This window comes from Ostrea edulis, chromosome 7 (genome assembly GCF_947568905.1).
Source record: "Ostrea edulis chromosome 7, xbOstEdul1.1, whole genome shotgun sequence".
NCBI classification, from domain to species: Eukaryota; Metazoa; Mollusca; class Bivalvia; order Ostreida; family Ostreidae; genus Ostrea; species Ostrea edulis.
This window is the reverse complement of record NC_079170.1, coordinates 1092283-1119025: the sequence shown is the minus strand read 5'-3', so window position 1 is coordinate 1119025 and position 26743 is coordinate 1092283. Positions and strand designations below refer to the sequence as shown.

At 35.5% G+C, this 26743-nt stretch overlaps 2 protein-coding genes across 3 annotated transcripts; both read right to left on the bottom strand.

Annotated features, from left to right (window-relative positions):
• Positions 1 to 1568: 1568 nt before the first annotated feature.
• On the bottom strand, positions 1569 to 6706 carry LOC125654166 (angiopoietin-related protein 1-like). Its single transcript, XM_048883959.2, has 5 exons — positions 6596 to 6706; positions 6377 to 6482; positions 5075 to 5154; positions 3541 to 3709; positions 1569 to 2406 (listed from the first exon to the last, which is right to left on the bottom strand). The coding sequence occupies exons 2-5, from the start codon at positions 6465 to 6467 to the stop codon at positions 2027 to 2029; spliced, it is 720 nt and encodes a 239-aa protein (XP_048739916.2). The 5' UTR covers positions 6468 to 6482; positions 6596 to 6706; the 3' UTR covers positions 1569 to 2026.
• Positions 6707 to 18127: 11421 nt separating this feature from the next.
• LOC125654165 (uncharacterized) lies at positions 18128 to 24264 on the bottom strand. 2 transcript variants are annotated; one of them, XR_008796446.1, is made up of 4 exons: positions 23864 to 24264; positions 20796 to 20990; positions 18458 to 19311; positions 18128 to 18333 (listed from the first exon to the last, which is right to left on the bottom strand). XR_008796446.1 is itself a non-coding variant. In XM_056142982.1 (3 exons), the coding sequence occupies exons 1-3, from the start codon at positions 24240 to 24242 to the stop codon at positions 18704 to 18706; spliced, it is 1182 nt and encodes a 393-aa protein (XP_055998957.1). In that variant the 5' UTR covers positions 24243 to 24264; the 3' UTR covers positions 18128 to 18703. The 2 variants fall into 2 exon arrangements, 1 of the variants encoding a protein (XP_055998957.1); XM_056142982.1 differs by having other exon boundaries at positions 18128 to 19311.
• Between the last annotated feature and the right edge of the window lie 2479 nt (positions 24265 to 26743).

The window sequence follows — 26743 nt, the reverse complement described above, 5'->3', positions numbered from 1 at the left end:
TTTTAGGTATAACCATCGTCGGAAACCCACGGTTGATTACGCTTCGGTCCTCTCGTAGTAATCGCGTAATCCACCGTGGATTTCCGACGATGAGGTGTAACCTTCTATCATTGGTATTTTTTGTACATAATAGAGGTGCATGTGATCTTCTGAGGAGAAAAGTCTTTGTGGATCAAAATATCAAACTATTTAGTACAGTCCAAACTTCTTCACAACAGTGTGGAAGGTTCAAACCAACCCAATAATTACAGACCGGTAATCATGTACTCACAAAGTTCAAACCAACCCAATAATTACAGACCGGTAATCATGTACTCATAAGGATCAACCCAACCCAGTAATTACAGACCGGTAATCATCCCCTCATAAGGTTCAAACCAACCCAATAATTACAGACCGGTAATCATGTACTCGTAAGGTTCAAACCAACCCAATAATTACAGACCGGTAATCATGTACTCGTAAGGTTCAAACCAACCCAATAACTACAGACCGGTAATCATGTACTCGTAAGGTTCAAACCAACCCAATAATTACAGACCGGTAATCATGTACTCATAAGGTTCAAACCAACCCAATAATTACAGACCGGTAATCATGTACTCATAAGGTTCAAACCAACCCAATAATTACAGACCGGTAATCATGTACTCATAAGGTTCAAACCAACCCAATAATTACAGACCGGTAATCATGTACTCGTAAGGTTCAAACCAACCCAATAATTACAGACCGGTAATCATGTACTCGTAAGGTTCAAACAAACACAATAATTACAGACCGGTAATCATGTACTCGTAAGGTTCAAACCAACCCAATAATTACAGACCGGTAATCATGTACTCGTAAGGTTCAAACCAACCCAATAATTACAGACCGGTAATCATGTACTCACAAAGTTCAAACCAACCCAATAATTACAGACCGGTAATCATGTACTCATAAGGATCAACCCAACCCAATAATTACAGACCGGTAATCATCCCCTCATAAGGTTCAAACCAACCCAATAATTACAGACCGGTAATCATGTACTCGTAAAGTTCAAACCAACCCAATAATTACAGACCGGTAATCATGTACTCGTAAGGTTCAAACCAACCCAATAACTACAGACCGGTAATCATGTACTCGTAAGGTTCAAACCAACCCAATAATTACAGACCGGTAATCATGTACTCATAAGGTTCAAACCAACCCAATAATTACAGACCGGTAATCATGTACTCATAAGGTTCAAACCAACCCAATAATTACAGACCGGTAATCATGTACTCATAAGGTTCAAACCAACCCAATAATTACAGACCGGTAATCATGTACTCGTAAGGTTCAAACAAACACAATAATTACAGACCGGTAATCATGTACTCATAAGGTGTGTATGTATAATATATCCACCTTAAATTCAAACATCTATGTAGGTATATCTGATGTAAACAGTATTTTATTATGAATAACATAATAAGGATTAGGCAGCAGGCAACGCCTTCTCCTACGTATGTCTCTCATGTAGGAAATCAAAATATCCATTTTACGCACAATTTTGCACCAAGAAGAGAGGTATCGGAGTTTTTAAGGACTTGTGTCCTTCTGGCTTTATTGTCAATAAAATATGTACAATTCAATTCAAAGCAATGCAAGAAAACATGTCATGGGCATTTAAAAACATTATTAAAAAATAAAAACATTCATCCGATCCAGAAGTCGGTGTTAACATTCAAGCACACAGCACATCTTTCATTCATCCCCGTAGAAAGTATTTCAAAAAGTTTCTCTTATACAGTTTTTCCTGAGATTATTACCCCATGTTCATCAGATGACCGCCTTTGAGGTAATGCAAGAAAACGTGTCAAGGACATTTTAAAAAAAAATCATATTAATCATTCACCCGATTCAGAAGTCGGTGTTAACATTCAAGCACATTGCATATTTTTCATTCACTTTAAAAAGTATTTCAATTTTTTTTCCCCTTTCATACTGTTTTTCATGAGATGTATTACCCCATGTTCATCAGATGACCGCTTTAAGAATTAGAAACAGTCATGGATAAAAACTTGAGAGAATATCCGTAGCCCTGCCAGTCCTTCCAGTATATCCCATTGTAGAATCCGCCAGAGGGCGTGTAGGGTCCCCCATGATAATAGAATCCAGTAGGCAAGGCAAAGGAACAGTAATTGTACCACCATCCCGCCTTCTGGTTCAGTGCACAATGCTGAGGGTCAGGTTTATCGTAAGTGGCAAAGTGCATACCATGGTTGTATGAGAGATCATCCGGAACATCACCTTGAAAACCCCCAATGGAAAGCTGAAAGTATGGATAAGCGGAGACCAGGAAATGACTGTAGCGAGCATTCCTGTTATTGCCGTACCAATCCTGCATGTGGACAGTCAGAACGTTGTTACCTTCAAAAGGAAAGAAATTGACATGAAATAAGATGTTACTTTTCAGCAGTCTATATCCTTTAAATATAACACTGTACCACTAAGAATTTAGCTTCGGATATAAGGGGGGGGGGGGGGGGGGGGTAGTCTATATCATTTACATTTTACACCAATCAGAATTTAGTTTTGACTATCAGGGGGAACAGTCCATATCATTTGAATTTTAAACCAATCAGAATTCAGCTTTGGATCTATAGCTTTTAAATTTTAAACCAATCAGAATGCAGCTTTGGATATCAGGAGGAACAGGGCCCAGGGGGCAAAACCCTCTGAAGCTCCTGGATTTAACAGATTTTATAGGGCCTGAAATATGTCTCCAAAGTAGTCATTTTTACTGTTTTCTGCAATGTCATTTCTTTCTCCGAGAGTGGAAGAAATTATTGCTTCTTTTACCGTTTACATTTTTCTAAACAGGAGATCACGATTGACCTTAATTTTGAAAAAAAAATGGGGGGCGGCCTCCGACCCCCTCCCCCCATTAAACCCGTCACTGGTTGGATATAGATACTTTCGATTGTTACAAGCAAGTAAAACACTACTTGTCCTTATATAGTGACGTCCACACTTACATAGTACTATTGTTACTGACAACGATTCATGTCGATCCCCGCGAACGTTGTTACCCAGTGACACGTTTTATATGCATGAACAAGATGTGTTTGTGAAACACAAATGCCCCCGATAGTGGTCAATTCCAAAGACGGCCAAGGTCACAAGGAACACATATCTTGGTACCAGTAGAAAGACCTTGTCACAAGAAATGCTCATGTGCAATATGAAAGCTCTAATATTTACCATTTAGAAGTTATGACCAATGTCAGGTGTTTTTTTTATAGTAGGTCAAATGTCAAGGTCAAAAGGTTTAATACCAACGGAAAGGTCTTGTCACAAGGAATACTCATGTGAAATATCAAAGCTCTAGCACTTACTGTTCAAAAGTTATTAGCAAGGTTAAAGTTTCAGACAGAATGACAGACAGGACAAAAACAATATGCCCCCCCCCCCCCCCCCCCCGGGTCTTCGATCTCGGGGGCTTAAAAAGGATGACCAGTTTTGACTTGATGCAGCAACTAGATTATAGATAAGTTAGCTTACCTGCTGCGTTGGTCAGGTAATATATCTGGTTGAGCCCCGCCCAGAAATCTCCCTGGGTGTGACCAAACCCGTACTGATAATCATGCCATCCTCGGATAAAGTTTTCTGTCCCGTACTGTCTCCGGAGAATCACAGTGAAGGAGTTCGACATCCCATGTTCACAATGGACCTGCATAGGATACATTGGTGTCAACATGAGAATTCAAATTTATGTTTAAAAAATTATTGTTTTACTTTATATTGGCTTCAAAATCTAAGGCGGCATTTCAAACACCTTTGAAATGACATTGTGTCAATTGTTTGCTAATGATAAAAAACGAAAATCAAAATTTTGTATAATGTTTTATGCAATTTAGAAGGTATGTATACATATTCATTGAAGGGTGTTTATAAATTTTGTCGTTGAATTTTGTTTCGATGACATTATGGATATAGCGTAGCTGCAGAACTGTAGCTCTCTGAGATCAGAGACCTGGCCTGGATTTAGCGTAGCTGCAGCTCTCTGAGATCAGAGACCTGGCCTGGATTTAACGTAGCTGCAGAACTATAGCTCTCTGAGATCAGAGATGTGGCCTGGATTTAGCGTAGCTGCAGCTCTCTGAGATCAGAGATCTGGCCTGGATTTAGCGTAGCTGCAGAACTGTAGCTCTCTGAGATCAGAGACCTGGCCTGGATTTAGCGTAGCTGCAGAACTGTAGCTCTCAGAGATCAGAGACCTGGCCTGGATTTAGCGTAGCTGCAGAACTGTAGATCTCGGAGATCAGAGATCTGGCCTGGATTTCTCGAAAAGAACTTAAGTCGAAATTTAGACTTACAATGTAAGTCTGAGATTTTACTCAAAGTTTGGCTGCTCAAATAGAAGAAAACTCAAACTTAAGTTTCAGATTTTTTCAAGAAATCCAAGCCTGAATTGTCCCAATATTTTATCAGAGAGCTACAGTTCTACAGCTAGAAAAAACGCTACAGTTCTACAGCTAGAAATAGCGCTAGATCTACAGGTAGAAATAGTGCTGATCTACAGCTAGAAATAGCGCTACAATTCTACAGCTAGAAATAGCAGTTCTACAGCTAGAAATAGCACAGTTCTACAGCTAGAAATAGCGCTACAGTTCTACAGCTAGAAATAGCACTACTGTTCTACAGCTAGAAATAGCGCTACTGTTCTACAGCTAGAAATAGCGCTACAGTTCTACAGCTAGAAATAGCACTACTGTTCTACAGCTAGAAATAGCGCTACAGTTCTACAGCTAGAAATAGCGCTACAGTTCTACAGCTAGAAATAGCGATGATCAACTTTTTGACATTTACCTTGAAAGGCGTTTATAATCATCGTTGGATTTTGTTTTTTATCTACATTTTAGATTTAGCGTTGATCTTCTGTTACACATTTACCTTGAAGATTGTTTGAATTTATTGTTTGAGGTATTCTAAACTTTAGCGTTGATCAGGTTGTTGACATTTACCTTGAAGATTGTTTGAATTTATTGTTTGAGGTATTCTAAACTTTAGCGTTGATCAGGTTGTTGACATTTACCTTGAAAGGTGAGGTGTCATTCATCCATAACGTGTACGTCCCATTCTTCAGAAAACCCAGTGAACGCGCATGTCTACAATCTAAATGATAAAAACATGCTGCATGTATGAAAGGTGAAGCTAACGAACACTGATCAATCTTACAACTCCTATAAGCAATACAAAATAGAGTTGGGCAAACACGGACCCCTGGATATACCAGAGGTGGGATCAAGTGTCTAGGAGGAGCGTACAATGTAGTTGCTTCTCTTTGTTATATTAGTATGCTCCCTTGGCCATAGCAAGGAACACAGGACGCTCCCTAGCGAACATTCTTAATTCTTAGTCAATGAACTTCAAGGTGTGTGTAACAGTTGTAATTCATCAAAAATATCTGATAGATTTTACAACTAACAAATCACCTCTCCAGCTGGAAAATATTCAATTTTGTCACTATAGCATGGATGTAATCAGGTCGAAAAATCTGCATTTCATACTTTTAAAAGTAAACGACTTCCTAGTCGGCAAATAGCTCTTCAAAACATTCGACCTTAGCGCCTGTTCATTGGCCCCAAGACCGACAAATATCTAGGTAAATTTTAAACTTTGTCCGATGTGCAGGTAAAAAAGAAAATCATGTTTGGCTGATGGGGAAAAAATACGAAAGCCACGAACGAATTTTTTTTTTTCAGCTACGAAAATTAGCACAATGGGCATTCGTAAGAAATGACTTCCAATTTCATTATAAAATTGTTTTATGGAGAGTTCGGAGGCCTACATCTCAAGATATCCATCTTGTACCTGTTGGTGTTTTAGATGAAGAGTCGGATGTATAAAATTAGAGAAAGCAGCTGGGATTAGCTACCCTGATTTTTCAGATTTCTCAATGTCTAATATTTCTGAATATTCCGGGGGAGAAATCCATTATCAAAACTTGCATTTTAATATCGTTTAATAGTAAAATCAAGTAATACGGCACATTTTATCTCGAGTAACCATAAGGGTAAACAAATAGATCTTATGACAAGTGCAGCCTTCCATTCAGGGTTTTAGACTATACTTTGCAAATGGTGATTTATAAATTACAAATGAGATTAATTTTGCTAGATAAAGCTGTCCAATCAAAATGAAAATTTGATGATACGTACAGCCATTAAAAAACTAAAATAGAAATAAAATAATATTTTGTTAGAAAATGATAAAATCCCAATGTAATAATTACACTTTTAAACTTTAAGCAGAAATAATCATTGGCAATACATAATATTGTATAAAAAGACTGATGTAAATTTTAAATTTTACGATATAAAATAAAAATTAATACCTTTAAACTTGATAGGCGAATTCTTCACACGTCGAGAAAGGCAAGCTCCAATCTGAAGAAGGATAATACACACCGCGACCGATATTTTCATGGTGGATGTGTGAACCTGAAAAGCAGCGATACAAAACACACGACACGAATTAAAATATTATGCATACAGGTAAAGTACTGGATTGAATATATATAGATCCCCCCAAGAAGAGACGCCTTTAAACTTACCTAACTGTGAAATGCAATGTCTTATATCGTTTGCACGAGGATGTTATATACAGCCATGTATTGCTCAATCGACTTTTTAGGAGACACGTGATTTTTAGTAAAAAGGAATTCAGGCTAAACCATATACATTTTTTGATTTACGTTTCCATGCTTCATATAAATAACAATACATATAATTTTAACGAATCAAGGATTTTTGAAGTTAGAATGATTTGTGGGGATGCGAAATGCACGAGTGACATTTGAAATATTAATATGAAAGAATTATTCAACTTTCATAGGCCTCATAGAAATTGCTTAATATCAATGAATGTGTAACTCCTCGGAGAGACTCAAGTAAATTATACCACCTTTCACATGTTTCACCCCGACTAGAAATACCAGGTCATGTTCTGTCACAAAACCAGTTTCATCCATGCCAACGCTTTAAAATCATACGATGTGCTTGTTGTATGGAAAATTAGACGGGGAGAATCGGGTCTGGCAATAAAATGTGAGGGGGGTTCAGAAAGGGTGTGTGGGGGGGTGGGGGTGGGGGCTCAAAAAGGGTCTGTGTGTGTGTCACTGTTATGATTTTAAATGGTATAGTAAAACAGTGAACACTTTTTGACAGGTAAAGTCATTCATTTCTAGATATTTTGTAGTATATACATGTATATATATGTTCACATTACATCCACTCCGTGTCATAAACATATAGACTAGGATGTACATGTATATATTAGCATTGCCTTTAAGTGCTTTGATACACATCGTTCACACTCGGGTGATAACGACTTTTTAGACAGAAACAAGGAAGAAACTGAATATTGATAATTGTTTCCTTGTGGGATTTCCTCTTCAGTTGATGCAGCGAGTCCTAATTTCCAATTCATTCCTCACAAAAAGATCAATACAAATATCAAAGTTAAGGAAAACTAATTTTACAAATTTTAAATTGATACGTTTTTAAAATGCATCATTATATCTTGGTGGCCTTAAACTGCTGAATGGGTTTTTCCGTTCTACAACTCCACAGGCGTTATCTACAGTTTATTCACCGTAAGGAGGGGCGCAGCCTGTCCATATCTATAATAGCATAGAGGGCGGGGAAATAGAGGCTTGTGTTGGCACCTGAAACTGCACCATTCAGCACTTGCTCCAAATAAAGTAGCACTATATCGATGTCTTTTGGGTAAAATTTGCCCTCTGTAATCTAGAAACACTAACTAGTATCGCAGTCAAATTCTTACCGCCCCGGCGTTCACAGATTGACATTTTAACTATAACTTGTAAACAATTTTTTTTTTTACCAATGATAGAATGTAATTATGAAACAGCAAAAATGATTAGATGTATGTGGTTCTGACGTCTTAGGATAATATTCATTTCCAATGGGGTCGTGTACTATGTGAGGAATGGGAAATACCAGTTCTTCGCCACCCCATAAGAATATATAGGCCATCCCTCACAATGTATCATATCGTAGCGTCTATTTTTAGACCGGGTATTACCCATCTACTATTTCACAAGGTATGATTTCTAACCATTCATTTATTGCAGGCACAGAGCTCTTTATTTCCCATTCATCATATATGCATAAATAAACTTAAATAAATGATGACAAGGGAATTAATGAATGAATGGCAAAGGTAGCACAGAAATCTATATTATCGGTGCCTAAATTCACGGAGTCTAAAACAATATGAAAGATAAACAATATGTAAATGTGGTAGAGTGAGTGATATGACATTCCTACTAGCTCTCACTTTTGGGTTAACCCTTTAGCTCAATTGGTAGAGTGCTGGATTTGAGTGCCAGAGTCCCGGGTTCAAATCCCATCAGAGGCATTAAAGTGTCTCTGTTACCTATATAAATGATGATAAATCAATTAATGAATGAATGAATTGCAAACGCATCACAGAAAACTATCCTATAAGTGCCTAAATTTGCGGATTCTAAAACAATATGAAACTCGTATAAAACCTAATTGATTTATTTAAACAGGCTGTTTTCACATCTGTAGTGGCTCTTTCTTTTTACTGTTGTTTTAAAACTAACTATTCCAAATGGCTATGGTGTATATACAGGGAGATAATTACAGCTACATAAGATGGCGTTGTAATAAAAGTTTAATTATAATAATAACAACCTGAAAATCCATATTTGAACGCCTCCCCTACACCCCCCCCCCCCCTCACTAACCCGAACATCTCGTGACGCTATTATTCCTATATTACCCTTTGAACATCTACAATTCAGACGATGATATATCAAAGGAAAACCACTGTAAAGTACTATGCAACCCTGTCAATGTCGTTCATGTTAGAAGGTTTTGTGAGTTTTTACATGAACGTTTTGAATTGCGCACCAAAAGTAGAGTGCTATAACTACATTTAATTTATGTAATATGCAATACTAAATTGCATACATAGTCTAATATCACAGGTACATATCAAATATATACTTGTATTTACATATATGTAAATGAACTGTTAGTAATTAGTTTATTGTCATTATATATCTCATATTGTGTAACATGATTGTATGCCAACATGCTTGGTGAATCAATAAATAATTGAATTATTCCTATCAGAATGTTGATCTCTATAAGCAGGAAACAGTCCATAAGAGATACTGAAAGCAAAACTCAGTATAAACTGAAATACTCTGTCAGATACAGGTAACATATTTATAAAAATAAATAAAACCTGCAAATTCCTATTTCAACACCCCCTTCTGTGATATTACTATTCTTTACGAAATGTTGATTTAAATAAGCAGGAATCAGTACATAGATAAGATAAGTTTATTCCAATTTTGGGCCCAGAGGGCATAACAGTAAGACAGTTTATAAAGAAGGAAATTCAAAAAAGAAAGAAAGTTTACAACATTAACTACAGGTTACATAGACTGCAAACTGCATGTGGATGCAGCATGTTGGGGAAACAAGTACATACATATATGAATTGCTAATCATGTATATATACAAGTAAATGGACAGTATCAGTATTATACCAATATATGAATAATAAACTATAATGATTTTTGCAGTTTTAAAGCATCACTTCTTTTTCTGAAAGTTTGCACTAAATATTCACTCAATTTGACAATTACTGGTTTGTCTTCATTAACTATCAACCAAGTAAATTTGTCCTTATTTGTTAGATAGATAAAATTTTTGTTGAGCTTGTATATATACCATTAAAAAACATATTTCTCTCTTCAACATAGAATGGACAATCAGTAAGGAAATGAAATTCATCTTCAACACAATTAAGGTTACATAATTCACATATTCTTTTGTTTCTTTCTAAAGAAATCTTCTGGCCAGAATTGGTTTTTGTAAATTCATATCTTCCTCTTTCAATTCGAAGGTCATGTGCACTAATTCGAAATCTACATAGAGTTTTTCTTAATTCTAGGGATTCTAAAAATATATAACTTTCCATAGTAAAGTTTTCTTTATACGAAAAATATGTTGTGAGTTTTCCTGATTTCTGACCCTCTTCACGTCGTTTTGACCAGTAAAGTAAAAATTGTTTCTGTACCTGATTCTTCATTTGTTTTGTTTTTTTGAAAAATGAGAATTTGAGATTTTTACAATTGGGTACCAAAATGCCCATTTTCCCTTAAAATAATAAATGTTTTTGTACCAACAATTTATATTATATGAATTCAGATTGATATTCTCTGTATAAGCACTGTATAACAGGGATGATTCTGGGCAATTCTCAAGTATATGCCAATATAGTAAAATACTTTGGATTATAGAGCAGAACATAGGATATCTACCCAATTCAGAGATTATTGCAATATTAGTACTTCTTTTACCGGCACCCAGTAGATGTTTACAAAACTTAATATTCAGGTTTTCTACCTCCCAATTTTTAAAGATATCATATAAATCTGTCTTTTTCCAGCATGCGTGTCTCGCAGCCATACAAGGCGATGGGTTTTACCATATGGTCAAAAAGATGCAAAAATGTTTTAATTGGTGGATCGATAGATTTGATGTCTTTATAAAGTTTGAATGAGGCCTTAAGAGCTTTATTGTATATATCAGATTTTGCTTCCTTGAATGAACCACAGGAGGATAATATTACTACTAGATATTTATATTTGTTAGTACATTCAATACATATGTTACCGAACACAAAATTGTCTTTAATTAGGTGTCCGCTTTTATTAAAAATGACTAATTTTGTCTTATTGGTATTAATTTCTAAGCACCAATTCTTGCAATATTTTTCAAGTAAGTTTAGCTTGTTTTGTAGTCCATTCTGGTTTTCTGAAAGCAGTACAAGATCGTCCGCATATAGAAGAGAGGTGATTTTCTTTCCAGAAAGATTGACAGAGCCAATGGTTTCTTCTTCCAGTAATTTAGAAAAATAGTTCAAAAATATTTTTAAAATATTTGGGCTTAAGACATCACCTTGTCGGACTCCTATCTCTGGTGTATATGGAAGGGTTAACTTGTTCCCTACTTTTATGAAATATTGTTGTGCCTATACATACTACATGATATGTTGTAGAATAAACCATTGATATTTAATTGTAGGAGTTTTAGTTTAATGCCTTCATGAATGACGGTATCAAATGCCTTGTGAAAGTCTACAAAACATGCATAGAGTCGTTTATTGCCAGTGTTAATGTATTTGTCAATTAAACATTTAACTACAAATAAATGGTCTGATGTCCTGGATTTTTTTGAAAATCCTATTTGACTCTCGTGTATTATTTTGTTTTCAGTTAAGAATGCATCAAGCCTGCCGTTTAAAATGATATTAAAAAGTTTCGCTATGCTGTTAGTTATAGTTATTCCTCTATAGTTTGGGGGGGGGGGAGCTTTGGATTATCCGATTTAAAGATGTGTGTTGTATAACCTTCTAACCATTTTTCTGGATAGATTCCTGATGTTAAGACCATATTGAATAGTTTTGAGATACAAGGATTTATATATATTTGAGCTGCTTTTATCATTTCATTTGAGATGTTGTCTAAACCAGGACTTTTACCCGACTTTAAAGTAGATATGGCCTTTTGAATTTCAGACAAAGATATCTTGAAATCCAATTTGCTAAACGACTTACAGGTCTGGCTGTTTTTTAGTTTATTAATTCCGGCTTCTATAGTCTTAACTCTATCCTTGTAATGATCTGGTAATTTAGATAGAGAAGTAAAATAGTCAAACCATGTATCCCCATCAATACACTTCTCTAAAAGATAGTTTAGCTACTTTGTTTAGGATTTTGTGAATGTCGTTGGTGGCCTTATTTATACTTTGTTCATTATACTCTATCGGTGTGTTTAAATAAAGCTTTATATCATTCTGGACGGTTGGATGCATGAACAAATTTTGAAAGTTTCCTACAGATAAACTATCCCAATTGTATCGTTTGGGCATCTCTTGCATGTTGTCACATGTATACTCCCTTTCAAATGATGATAAAAGTTTCATTGAGATTTTACAATGGCAGTCAGATAAAGGTAAAAAATCAGATACATGTACATACAAGACATCTTCTAACAACTGTTCAGATACAATGAAGTAGTCTACCACACTGGAACCAGCATAATTATGACATGTATATTACCCATATATATCACCAAATGTTCTACCGTTGGCTATTCTAAGCTTGTTTGCAATACATAATTCTAATAATTCTTTTCCTCTACTATCTAAAGTCTTATCTCTACTGTGTCTTTCCCCAACTGCTACATCCACATCATAGGCATCGTCATTAACTGGAATATGTGAGGCAGAGTCCCCTTTTATATCTAGTCTAACTCCATACCTGTTCTTGCATTAAGATCACCTGTTAATATTATATCACCTAAGTTTCCATATTTGTTTATTATGTCTTGTTCTATCTGCTCACGTATATCAGTGTTTTGTTTTTTTATTGAAGTTTTGTGGGATATATATGTACATGAATGGCCGACTGATTCTGTTAAATACAGGTAACATATTTATAAATAAAATAAATAAATAAATAAAATAAGGAAAGTGATATCGGCCCTAGGATCCAGACTGAGAATAAATCCGATAGTTTTATTCTACAAGATATTTCTTTTCAATCCTCCAACCAGTGTGAACAACAGTATTCAGAATCCACCCAGATTTATTACTGGTACAGCGAACAAGTTGTCGGTCTCAGGCCGACGGAGAAGCGAACACTGCACTCTCAAATAATCGCATTTTCCCTGACGAACACTAGAATTTTTTTTTACGTATAAATGAATAACTTTTTGGGGATTTCTCTATTATGATTATACATCTATATATATATACTTTGGGGATTTCTCTATTATGATTATACATCTATATATATACTTTGGGGATTTCTCTATTATGATTATACATCTATATATATATATATATAGTTTGGGGATTTCTCTTTTATGATTATACATCTATATATCTACTTTGGGGATTTCTCTATTATGATTATACATCTCTCTATATATTTATACTTTGGGTATTTCCCTATTATGATTATACATCTATATATATATACATGTATATACTTTGGGGATTTCTCTATCATGATTATACATCTATATATATATACTTTGGGAATTTCTCTATTATGATTATACATCTATATATATATATATATATATATATATATATATATATATATATATATATACTTTGGGGATTTCTCTATTATGATTATACATCTATATATATACTTTGTGAGAAGTTTCACGTTATTGCATGTACGAATTTTGGTAATTGGACCGCGCGGATTCGCTTTGCAGCGGAGAAGCCCTTGTAAATGGCACCTGCATCCAGCCCCAATTCATTGAAAGAGAGACCGGCATACAACTAAAGGGGCTTCTCTTCTATCTTAGACTTATTCAGTCGAATACTGAAATTAGTGGCGGATTTAAAGGGGGGGGAGGGGTCGCAGCCGGCGCCCCCCCCCCTAAAATTTTCAAATTTAGGTAAATCTTGGTATCTTGTTTAGATAAATGTACTAAACGATAAAAGAAGCAATAATTTCTTCCACTCCCGGAGAAATAAATGACAAATTCTTCTGATTTCTTGAATTACTTAATTGGGAGAACTTAATTTTTTCCAAAAATCCTTAAAATTTGCATCATTTTACTAAATTCACTCTATTAAAAATGATAGAAAATAGTACAAATGACTTAAATAGGAGACATATTCCAAGCCCTATAAAATCTGTAAAATCCAGACCCCCTGCCTCATAAAGTGGCGCCCCCCTAACCGCAATTCCTGGATTCCCCCTGGAAATTTATTGAATTTTTTTTTTTATCAATGACTTAGTATTAAATCATACCTTCCGCGCAATAATTGAATTGACAATGCCTTCAAATAATTAAAGATATATCGTCAGTCATTTTAGCTTATGTTAATATGGCGTTCCTCAAAAATGGTTGTAGTTAATGAGACTTTATTTAGTTTGTTGTATACATGGTGTTTTCAGTTCTCACTTGTCAGAGCACGACTTCGATACCCCCACCCACCCATTTCAAAATAACTAGATAAATATCAAGGAAGTAACAAGTATTTGCCTGCATTTTAAAATGCTCGAATTCATTAATATAGTGTAACTAATATTATTCCACTTCCTGTTGGAGCAAGTTGGTACCAAGATTTGTCGTATCTCTCGAGTGTTCTGTTTCAAGGATCAACGAGTAATTTCTATTTCTAGAAAAAATAAGAAGATCAAACTTGTAAACAGCTGAAACATTTCATATTTGATGTATTGCTTTTTAAAGTCTGAAGTAATATTCTTCCTAGAATTGATGGTATTTGCATAAGTTTGCCCTGGCGGGAGTAAGAAGCGCAAGTTTTATCGCTGTGTGGGATAATAATAATAATAATGATTGGTTTTATATAACGCCTTTTCCAGCGTATGCTGCTCAAAGCGCTTTACAATAATCAATGTAGATTATTACCTCATTTGGTAGAGCACCTGACTAGAGATTCAGAGGTCCCTGGTTCAAACCCCGATCTGGGTAGTGGCGCTGACCACCCCTAGACTTTCAGTGGTAAAAGAATCTAGGTTGTGTCTTCGAGGACAAAGATACTTTACGGAGGAAGGAATGTGACGGTCAGCCGGGTTCTATCCAGTTACATGTAGATCCGAATCTCTATCTTCAAGAGTACCAGATAAATTTTGCACGAGCAGCATACGTGTTTTGCAACAACAAAAAGAAGAAAAAAATTAATTATGATGTTTTAACTAAAGACATAAAACCAAATGTTGTGGGCTTGGTCGGCTCGCATTTTCATTTAAAGGAAATTTGAATTCAGAATGAAGTAAATTCAGTAAGTATTTTTTGTGCCAGACATCTACCAATTGATGCGCGCAATGCATGTAGTTCTTTGAGAGGGCTAGTAACTTTATAATTAGAGGTATATTCAACATATATCCGCAATTGAATTAATGATATCCCTGTTCGAGTTGTTACTCGCTTTAAAAGAATTGATGTGTGCATTAATTAATTCCTTATACAAAATCGTTGTAAAAATTTTATAAATATTTTCACCAAATCATTGATACCGAACTCCAAGTAAAATTGTGCGAGCAATGATTTCATCACATTGATGTACGCATCAATTAAATTGATAAAAGCAATAATTGAGTTGATGCGCACATCAATTCAATTATTGCGCGCATTAATCAAATTAATGTCTTCAAAGAATATGAAATATATATCTTCAATTATTTAGTTTTTGTTCATTTTGCGCTCCATAGATATGTTCATTTATACATCTGTTTGGAGCGAGAAATGAAAACATTTTTGTTCATCTTTATGACGACAGTCTTACAAAATAATCTTTTATAAGACGGAGATTTCATCGACTTCATTTTTTGGCGATTTAAATAATCATTAATCGTTATGTTGACGTTTAAGAAAGAAGAGTTTAACGTTTCCGTAGATGCTAATTAGATATAATAATAAATTCGTCATAGCGATAGAACTAACTTCTTATATAGCGATAATTAACTTATTAATTAAGAAAGTACTCAGTCAATATACTAGATAAATTCCTTTTAAAAAGATGATCAAATATTCACTTTCACAAAAATGAGCCCATCCGGCTGTTTGTGGTTGTTTTGGTATAACCAAGTTTTTTTGGGTGTTTTTTTTTTTCGGACCAAAGCCTACCGGTATTTTCGTATATATTTTTCTCCCGTATAGAATCCCCTGAAAAAAACACGCCCGGGTCAGACTTTCCACCCTAAGAGGTAAAGCGTCCTAGTATTTCATCCCCCCATTGAACAAAGTCAATGTTGTATATTAGTCAAAAGCAATTACATCTTATAGACATAGAATACATTGCAATAAATCTAAATTCAAACAAGGCTCAAGAAAGAATAGAAATTGTGCTTCAACCATCAACAAACCAGTGTTTCTGTTACCTGTAACTCGTCAGCTTGGATATTGGAGCCGAGCTGTTATTGATGCGGAGGAAGCTGGAGGATACCCACGTATATTAGTATACAAATGGCCAGTATTAACCACAGCATTCTCTCAGATACAACCACTGTCGGTCAAACGGATTGAATCCGTGTCGCAGCGATGAGAATCTACCACGCTATCTGGACACACTGATTCAAACCAGGAGCTCTTCCAAGTGACCTAGCTGGTACCAGTGACCACGCCCAGATGACCATCTTATTACTCCACAATTAAAAGTCTCCCACAATGATGAGATTCCAAGACTTACTACTCCACAATTAAAGTCTCCACACAATGATGAGACTCCAAGACTTATTACTCCACAATTAAGTCTCCCACAATGATGAGACTCCAAGACTTATTACTCCACAATTAAAAGTCTCCACACAATGATGAGACTCCAAGACTTATTACTCCACAATTAAAAGTCTCCACACAATGATGAGACTCCAAGACTTATTACTCCACAATTAAAAATCTCCACACAATGATGAGACTCCAAGACTTATTACTCCACAATTAAAAGTCTCCACACAATGATGAGACTCCAAGACTTACTACTCCACAATTAAAAGTCTCCACACAATGATGAGACTCCAAGACTTATTACTCCACAATTAAAAGTCTCCACACAATGATGAGACTCCAAGACTTATTACTCCACAATTAAAAGTCTCCACACAATGATGAAACTCCAAGACTTATTTCTCCACAATTAAAAGTCTCCACACAATGATGAGACTCCAAGACTTATTTCTCCACAATTAAAAGTCTCCACACAATGATGAGACTTGTGTCATGTCCTAATCCTGGTTAAGGCACCAAATGTGTTTGGAATGGGGGAAAGAAATATGACAATTTGTCAGTTCATTCCAAAATTATAACTTGGAATCCTTGAATAGTAAAGGTCATTTTGTTCAATTTTTTTGAAAGAATCAAAATGAGTCCAAATGACCAATTCAAGTCATTTTCTGTTTAAAACAAGAGGTACTGTGAGCAATGCTCACTAAGAATACCCCCCACTTACACCAATCTCCCAAAGGGTGTTCCATGCGATGAAAAAAGCCGTTAAAGAATTTAAATGGAAACTATATTGCTACTTCGATGTCCAGTGCACGTGACCTTTGACCTTTTGACCCCAAAATCCATAGGGAACATCTTCATCCCATGGGTAGTCCATATGTATGATATGGTGACTGTAGGTGGAAAGGATAATGCTTTAAAGCCCAGAAACCATATTGCTACTTCGATGTCCAGTGCGCTTGACCTTTGGACCCCAAAATCGATAGGGAACATCTTCATCCCATGGGTAGTCCATATGTATGATATGGTGACTGTAGGTGGAAAGGATAACGCTTTAGAGCCCGGAAACCATATTGCTACTTCGATGTCCAGTGAGCTTGACCTTTGGACCCCAAAATCGATAGGGAACATCTTCATCCCATGGGTAGTCCATATGTATGATATGGTGACTGTAGGTGGAAAGGATAACGCTTTAGAGCCCGGAAACCATATTGCTACTTCAATGTCCAGTGCGCTTGACCTTTGACCTTTTGACCCCAAAATCGATAGGGAACATCTTCATCCCATGGGTAGTCCATATATATGATATGGTGACGGTAAGTGGAAAGGACACTGCTTTAAAGCCTGGAAACCATTGCGTCTACAGACAGACGGACGGACAGACAGACGGACAACCCGATTCCAGTATACCCCCCCACAACTTGTTGCGGAGGGTATAATAACAATTTTAGGCATTTATCTGCATTTATTTTCAAATCTAAAATGATTATAATCTTCATGCCCCCTGAATTTTTGCATCCTGGACAATAATTCAATCTACTATACAAGTTAGCTCCTAGTGTACATTTTGACAAACATGCAGTCATTTCAAAGTTGAAATGCATCATTCATATATCTTTTCTAATCATATTAGAATGATTTGATGATTTGGGGTGAGAAAAAATTTCCACCAAAATGAGCTTTACTATATCTTTAAGTCAGTCGCTCTTCTAATTGAGCACCAACAAATTCCCCCATTTGCCCACAACACACCAAAAACAATAAATTCAGGTGTAAGATACAAAATAAAACAAGAAAATCATGTATTTTTCAAAGATCCTTCTGATCTTTATCAAGATTTTAAATACATTGTACAAGATATGCAAGTATTGGTTTATAATGCTTGCTACAAGTAATGGTAATTTAGCAACATCATTCTTGTTGATGAGTGATGAAAAGTTGCAAACTTAAGATTTTGTCACATCTGAGAACTCGGTCCAGTAAAAAATTTTAAATTGGTGCTTTTCCCACTGAAATGGAAAAAATACATCAGAACAAAACATTTCTCAGACACAAATTAAAAGTTTCTCTTAAGTATAATCTATTTTTTGATTTCTTAATAATCTGGAAGAATCATTTTCATTGATAACATACTCCTGTCACACATCAATATTAGTAGAGGCTTTAGAATCCAGTTTAACCCTTTATCATGTACAGGCTAATATTGTCCTCATCCAATTCCTTTAACCTGGAACAAACTGTATACATAAATGTACATGTACTGTCATATGCATAAGAATTTCATTGCAGAGAGTGAACATAAAAACAATATCGTACAGAAAACTGTTTTAGATGATAATGCCAATCCTTCATTATGTCACATACAGAACCCGGCCTCAATTACAAATCTTCGAACATGGGAGACAAAATAAATTTGGAGTTCACAAATGAAAGTGGGTCAAGGTTCACAACATCAAAACGTCTTGTTCCAACTTGTCCTCTTTGTAGTTCTTCTCTGTAAACATTAATTTTGTCTTCAGCAACATCCACAAAACCTGCTTTAGGTACGTCCTCTAAATCAGTCAACGAAAACCCACTGCACAGGTACTTATGATTTAATACCAGCCACACAGCAATAATCACCGTCATGTTTAACTGGAACGGATTGAAGGAAGCTAATGGAAACTGTGTACTCCCGAGGAGAATGTCATTCACGGAGTCATAGAGGTAGAAAATGAGCCCCACACGATGAGAAACGGCAATGCATGGTATCAAGGTATTACTGTGGTCGGGGTGAATCTGTCTGTAGTAAAAGGAATGCACTATTGTTTTTGCTGCCACCTGTACTAAAGTACTCCCTGCAGAATTGTCCTCGAATAGCCTCTGTTTCACATCGACGGTCCGATCCACATCCGTGTAGGTCTCCAACTCTTCATCCAGAGAATCCACAATCACATCAGCACCCTCCATAATCAAATCCAGACGACCATGCCAAACATCAAGGTTTCCTAATGAGAAAAAATTATCAACTGATTTATTTATTTATGCTTCAATCTATCTAATGATTCTCTGTATATACAGTCCTCCCTTGATATATTGACAACTTTTGTTCAAGACGAATTTGGGCAATAAAGCGGGGGTGGCAAAATAACGAATACCTCATCACTGACGAATTCACTGAGCAGTCAAAAGAAACTCAATTCTGTAAATGTATTTGGGCTCCATTCTGTATAAACATTTAGATAATCTTAAGTTTAATTCAGCAAATTATTAGTAATTAATCTGACCACCTGAATACTTTGTCCAGCCTGTCGAATTTCACCACACCACTTGCAAAGAATCAAAGTACAGGAATGATTACTGATGGGTGTTAAGTAATTGATATTATCATCAAGGGTAAGCCCTAGCCCAATCATCAAGGGTAAGCCCTAGCCCAATCATCAAGGGTAAGCCCTATAACATTTGTTTGTGGAAATCAGTGGCATATGGCATTATGCGGGATTGACATTATAACAGGGGTGTTAACATGGGGAGAAATCTGTTCTTTAGGATTTTCAGGCAATAAGCGGGGGTGGCATAATAACGGGGGCAATATATCGAGGGAGCACTATACAAGACATCTATACCTGTCAGAAGGTGTGTTATAATTCAATGATTATGTATTTAATGTCATTTAACTCGTACTGGCTCAATAGGAAAAATATGCCATCCCTACTACCAGAATATTTCTTGTAGAACTTCAAATTGAAGTGTGGAGGTTGATGAGTGCATGTACTCCACTCAATGAAAGATAATGTACCTCTTGTAAATAACAAATTCCATTATATTTTAGAATGTACAGTATCATCAAGAACAAATACAATTCATCTAAACAATAGATAACCCAAATGTACCAAATTTTCCGGAAATCGATGTCCAATCCAATGTCAAATTACTTAAAATGTAGTGTATATTATCATCAAGATATATGGATTAGTTTGTCGTTCATGAATCACTTGATCTTTCTTTCATTATTTGTCTTATTTTTTAATTATCTTCCCTCTGTCTGGTACAGTGTTACTGTTTATCTCATGTACCATTATACATCTATTGCTCTGAGAGAATAAGTTCAACTTTAAACATACAATGACCCATGCTCTCGGATTAAAATATATCTAATTAACATTGATTAATAAGATGCTATTCTTAAAGCTATTCCTTGGATAACCACCTGTCGTTATATGTAGAGTTTGAGACACTAGATTGGTAGGGCAGGTGCTCCTCGTGAAAATCATGGAAATAAAGAATAGATCGTTGTGACTCTGGTGGTTTGTTACACTCAGCTGACATACAATGATAGTTCGGAAACTCTCCTCTAAATGCCAGCACCCCTTTCCTGTCCGCCAAAATCAATAACAATCCTTTTGCCAGGTGATAGATTTGAACTTTCTATTTAAATGATAGTTCAATGTTTTTCAAAACAATCTATTATCATGATAAAGAACATAAGTACCTATGCTTGTGTCTCCGTACATTATTCTGCCGTGTCTCTTTCTACAGGGGCATTCTTTGGGTTGGTTTGCCTTTCTATTATCAACAGTGAAATGGGGTGATGTTGAAAGTTGTGAAAACAGGTGGAATGCCAGCAGTATCGTTAGCTCAGTTTCATCACAACATTCCTTTGTCCGTGACAATCCCTTTCGTATCTCTGTAAAATAAACACCTTAAGATCATAAAAACAACCAAACTGCATGGATATGATTTATTTCATTAGGAACTTGCTAATTTAAACAATATGTCCAGCTTTAGGTTTTGAACTTGCTGTCTAACCTATTTTGTGTACATACACATATCTTATGTATACATACACATATCTTATGTATACATACACATATATCTTATGTACATACACATATCTTATGTATACATACACATATCTTATGTACATACACATATCTTATGTATACATACACATATCTGATGTACATACACATATCTTATGTACATACACATATCTTATGTATACATACACATATCTTATGTATACATACACATATCTTATGTATACATACACATATCTTATGTATACATACACATATCAAATCACCAGCTTTAAAGAGTTAAAAGTTCCATTCCAACATATTCTGTAAATGGAATTGGACCACTGCAGTAATTTAGTAAAGATTCACCACAATATGTATACGGTGTGACCGTTGGGACGAGCGAAGCATACACGTAACTCCGTGTCCCGAGTGGTAATCATAATTCCGTTAATTAAGTACAGTAGAATATTATTCATTTAAAAATATACATATTGAATGAAATTTCCTTACGCTACACACCCAGTAACATCTCAATATTATAGGAGTTTATATGGGGACAACAGTTTTACACGATCCGCCTATTCATTGAACGCGGGAAATAAAACGCAAGGCGACGTAAATTGTGCATTGTGACGTCACATTTAGCCTCGACTTTTTTCTCTTTTCAAAGCAAACAATTATAAACAACAATAATACATTCCGTATGCAATGAAAAAGGCCGTTAAAACTAAGCAAAATTAACCAATAACTTCAAAATGTTAAAAAAGTAACCGTAATTATACTATTCACTTTGAACAAACTGAGTGTTTAAATCATGAATTGCATGTTAGAGTCTTCTATTATTGGCATTCAAAATAAAACATGAATAACTGTTGAAGCAGGTAATGAAAAAATTAATGGCGTCGCCCATATGGATCACGAAAATTTCAGTGAACGTATATAGAGATTATCTCTTTCTTTTGCTGATTTTGACTTTTTTCTTTTACATACGTGTTACCTTTAGAGCCTTGCTTCGCGGACGGGCCTTCGGCCTTCTAATTTGGAGCCTTTACTTCTAACGACATTATGCTTTTCAATTCTAATCCAAACACTTGGCCTGACCTGACAGAAAGTTATGACCACCATCCCCTACTCCAGATACATATATCATAAAAGTTCTAACATACATGTATATGATAACAAAGCTTGAAGCTAACTTTTTATGTCACCAGTACAGTCGGACTGATGGTGTATAATTTCAACCAGTCCGCAGAAAAATTTACCAGTTCAACAGTTTTTCCAGAAATAATTAAACATATTTCGTTAATGTTATTAAAATGAAATTTAACTCAATATGCCTCAGACAATATTGTAACACTTAAACGTGGGATTTATATTTAAGAACCAGATTCATCTATATTTACAGATCAAAGCATGCCAGATGTGTGTATAGAATTTCATAAGTATATTTTCCAAAATGATGCTTTAGGAAATTAACCAGTTCCATCGGACTGACTAAAACAAATGTATGTCAGTCCGCCAGCCTTTTAACCAGTCACACACTGACGGGCATATGTTAATTTCGAGCCCTGTGATAATGAAGAGTAACCTGAATTACTAAAATGCCTGCCATTTATCAAAATATTAATATTGCCACCTAAAACTACCGAAATTCCCCTCTAATTATATACATTAATGCATATCAAATTTACCTAAAACTACCGAAATTCCCCTCTAATTATATACATTAATGCATATCAAATTTACCTAAAACTACCGAAATTCCCCTCTAATTATATACATTAATGCATATCAAATTTACCTAAAACTACCGAAATCCCCCTCTAATTATATACATTAATGCATATCAAATTCACCTAAAACTACCGAAATCCCCCTCTAATTATATACATTAATGCATATCAAATTTACATATGCTAAATTTTGATGACAAACTCTATTAAAATTGTGGTTGTAAATAAAGAAAATTCAATTGTGTTCGATTCTCGCATTCACGATGTTTCAAAGAAAGATAACTCTAGCAAAATTGACATCAACAAATTTTCCCCCCATGCAATATTTGTTTGAATTGCAAAATATATCTGAATATTGATTTAATTCAATGTATGTATAATAACAAGGAAATAATGGCTGAACACATTCTTCTAAATGAAAGAAAAATAGCATGAGTTACCTTCCTTAGATTGACACAAATTCCAACAACAAGACTCCTTTTATGTAACTTATTTTTTTTAACTTCAGAGGCGAAATTTTACACAATCAATCCCTAATCTTTTAATATGTAACTTTGAAAAATTGATTTAATTTAAATGGGGAATTTAGGTAGTTTTAGAGGGTATTTTGGTAATTCAAGGTACCGGATAATGAGTTATATATACAACAATTTTACCGTTTACACAGTACATGCAATGAATTTGATTAATCATCACATCACAAAAGATTAATCAATTTAAGTTTCGTTCGTGTATTCTTTTCAGCTGATATATGAAGGGGTAGACAGGGTGAGTGGGAGTGTAGCAGGGTCCCTACTGGGCAGTGTACACTTTAAATCTTCACCTTCATCAGAGGGAGGGCCGGGGTGGGGTGGAAAGGGGTGGGAGGGGGAGATAGGATTACCCCTGTCCACCCACTCATAATTATGTTCTTAAAAAAGTCATGTCTAAGTATCTTATCGTTATGTAATGAATTTAATCTATATATTGAAATATGTTCATCACATTAAATCAAAATACAGCATAGATATGTAGATCTAATATACCTGTGTCCAATAAAAATCTGACAAGGCGTCCTAACACCAGTCTCAGTTGACTGTCTTTGGGAATTTCCTGTTTTGTGATGAAAGTTTTTAACATTTTGAAACCGTCAAAAAAGAAATTAGCAAAAGCATACTTCTTTTGCGTGGGTCTTAACGTACAGTCTGCCTTTGTAAAACAGTACCCATTGTCTGGGTCGGCTGCATTGCACGATCCAATCTCGAATGCTCCAAGAGCAGTCATTTCTTGTTTGAATTTGTCAACTGCATCAAAAAATGAAGGATTTTCACTTAAATACGTGTCATGGAACGATGCAAATAAATCACTGTCGTCTATTTTCAGTCTTTTTGCCTGGGATCCCGACTCATTCATGGAGGACGCCATGTTTGGGTATTGGTAAAACGCGGAACGGTTGCTGGTAAATGTAGTGCAACAGGCGATGGTATTACTGAAGTTGAACATGTGCATATATATGTAGTAAAAGTAGAATATCAATTTAAAAAGAGGAATATATATAACAGGATGTATTCAGAACATTTACAGGAGTGCGACTCAAGTTTGTATCTTTCGGAAGGGAGGGGGGGGGGGGGAAGGGTTAAAATTTACTTTTTTATCTTATGTATTTAACAACAACTTTTGTTTTAACTATGTGTTCCTCTGTGATATTGTCTTGTATTTATATTGTATATGTGCCTACTCCTAAATAAATAAACTAAAAAAACAAAACAAAAAAGAAGGAACACTGATTTTTGTAAAAAGAAACAAAGTGCAAATAAAGGGGGGGGGGGGGTTGCTACCTTCGTAAGCCTCCTCTTGATGTATCTCTGATTTCTAAAGACAAGATATCGATTGTATCTAATTCCATGGAAGAATTCGATCCTCGTTGATGGATTCTCTGCGAAACTTTTTAACTTTACCTGTAATTATTACAGACACATTTACCTCTCGGTATCATCATCAACCTTTACAGGCAAATATAATATAAGGAAGGACATATGACGCACATACATGAATGAGACTGTCAGTGTACCTTCTCTATTTCTGAATGAGACTGCCTGTGTACCTTCTCTCTCTCTGAATGAGATTGTGAACCTTCTCTATTTCTGTGTGTTTTGCTTGCGCCGAGTTTTCCTGATTTTCGTTTTAACGAAGGGATAAAAAAGGAAACAATTCGATGTAATTTATTAGTGTTGTAAATCTTCTCTGTTTTTGTTTGTGTTAAATTCTCTGGTGTCCCCCCCCCCTATTCTAATCTGTTTTTGTGTTCCTTTTACATGTATTCTCTCTATATATGTGGCTTTTAGTGTTTGCATTCTATTACATTTTCCTTATATTACATATTCAGAATCGTGTTGCCTTATTTATTCAATATATGTCAAAGTCACTACTACTTGCTTCGTGGGTATGTCACTTCACGGGTATGTCACTTCGTGGGTGTGTCACTTCACGGGTATGTCACTTCACGGGTATGTCACTTCGTGGGTATATGTCACTTCGTGGGTGTGTCACTTCGTGGGTATGTCACTTCACGGGTATGTCACTTCGTGGGTATGTCACTTCGTGGGTGTGTCATTTCACGGGTATGTTATTTCGTGGGTATGTCAATTTGACAGGTTTCTCTGTCTGCCTTTGTTTTTATGTCAATTAATTCATTAATCTAAACATATTGTTACTAGCATATATGTAAATCTATCTAAGTGTAAATAAGTTTTCGTCGGTTGACAGAGCCCATTTTGAGTTTATTTATAACGACCATAGAATTTACGAAATGCTGACTTTGAACGAGACTGTTGAAATCCCTGTACCACCAACTTCTTTGTCAGCAGCTTACCTCGATTTAAAAACTGATGATACGCAGATCAATCTCTTGCGTATCGAATCAGTTGAAAGGCATAAACACTATATGCAGGTGAAAATCGAAAATTACTACATCAATAAGGGAATCTGATGATGGAGAAGATAAAGGAATATATTAGATCTGAGTCCCATTTAATGTTAATTATTCAATTTGGTTGTGTGATATCTAGGAGTGAAGATTTTTAAAGAAATACAGTATTTTCACTTTCTGATTTTTTTAATTAAGAATTGTGAAGGTAAGCAGACAATTTGTCTTACAGTTAATACACAAAGAAGTGGAGATAACAATGATCAATCTCATAACTCCAAATTATGAGTAGGGCAAACACGGACCCCTGGACATACCAGACCTGAGATAAGAGGTATAGGAGGAGTAAGCATCCCCTGTTCACCGGTCGCACCCGCCGTGAGCCCTATATCTTGATCAGGTAAACGAAGTAATCCGTAGTCAAAATCAGTGTACCACGGACGGCCTAACAATTGGCATGAAACACGTCAGACAGCATTCGACCCAGTGATAGCTTGTTTGCGCAAATTAGATCGTTATAACGACCATAGAATTTGCAAAATGCTAACTGTTGAAACCCCTGTAACAATACCGTAAATTATTTGTCCGTAGACTGCCTTGGTTTAAAAAAATGACCACACGCAGAAGATGCTCTCGAATACGTATCAAACCGGTAAGGAGACGCTAACACCATTGGTTATATAAGTGATAACGGAATACCGGTACGTACATCTGGGAGCTGACGATGGAGAAGCTGAAATCATCCCGTTTGTCGTGATCATAAAACATATTCTATTCCATAACTATGATTACTATCTAAAATAAATGTTAGTTTAAACATACCGAGACCTATACAGCTTGTATATATATGTATTGACAATGTTTTTAAATCCGGTTATCGTCTTCATTCAACCCCCCTGTGTTTTAAAATCCATTAATTAGGTCATCTGACAATACAACGCATTTCTAAAGATGAATAATTTGGGAATGTTCGTAACATATCACATTTTGATCTTTAGAA

Coding starts and splice junctions, on each gene's coding strand:
- LOC125654166 (XM_048883959.2), bottom strand. CDS start 6,467: ATGAAAATATCGGTCGCGGTGTGTATTATCCTTCTTCAGATTGGAGCT. Junction 5,155..6,376: donor TTCGCCTATCAAGTTTAAAG/GTATTAATTTTT, acceptor TTTATCATTTAG/ATTGTAGACATGCGCGTTCA. Junction 3,710..5,074: donor ATGACACCTCACCTTTCAAG/GTAAATGTCAAC, acceptor TATCCTATGCAG/GTCCATTGTGAACATGGGAT.
- LOC125654165 (XM_056142982.1), bottom strand. CDS start 24,242: ATGGCGTCCTCCATGAATGAGTCGGGATCCCAGGCAAAAAGACTGAAA. Junction 20,991..23,863: donor CAGATTTTTATTGGACACAG/GTATATTAGATC, acceptor TTTATTTTACAG/AGATACGAAAGGGATTGTCA. Junction 19,312..20,795: donor GTACGGAGACACAAGCATAG/GTACTTATGTTC, acceptor TTTTCTCATTAG/GAAACCTTGATGTTTGGCAT.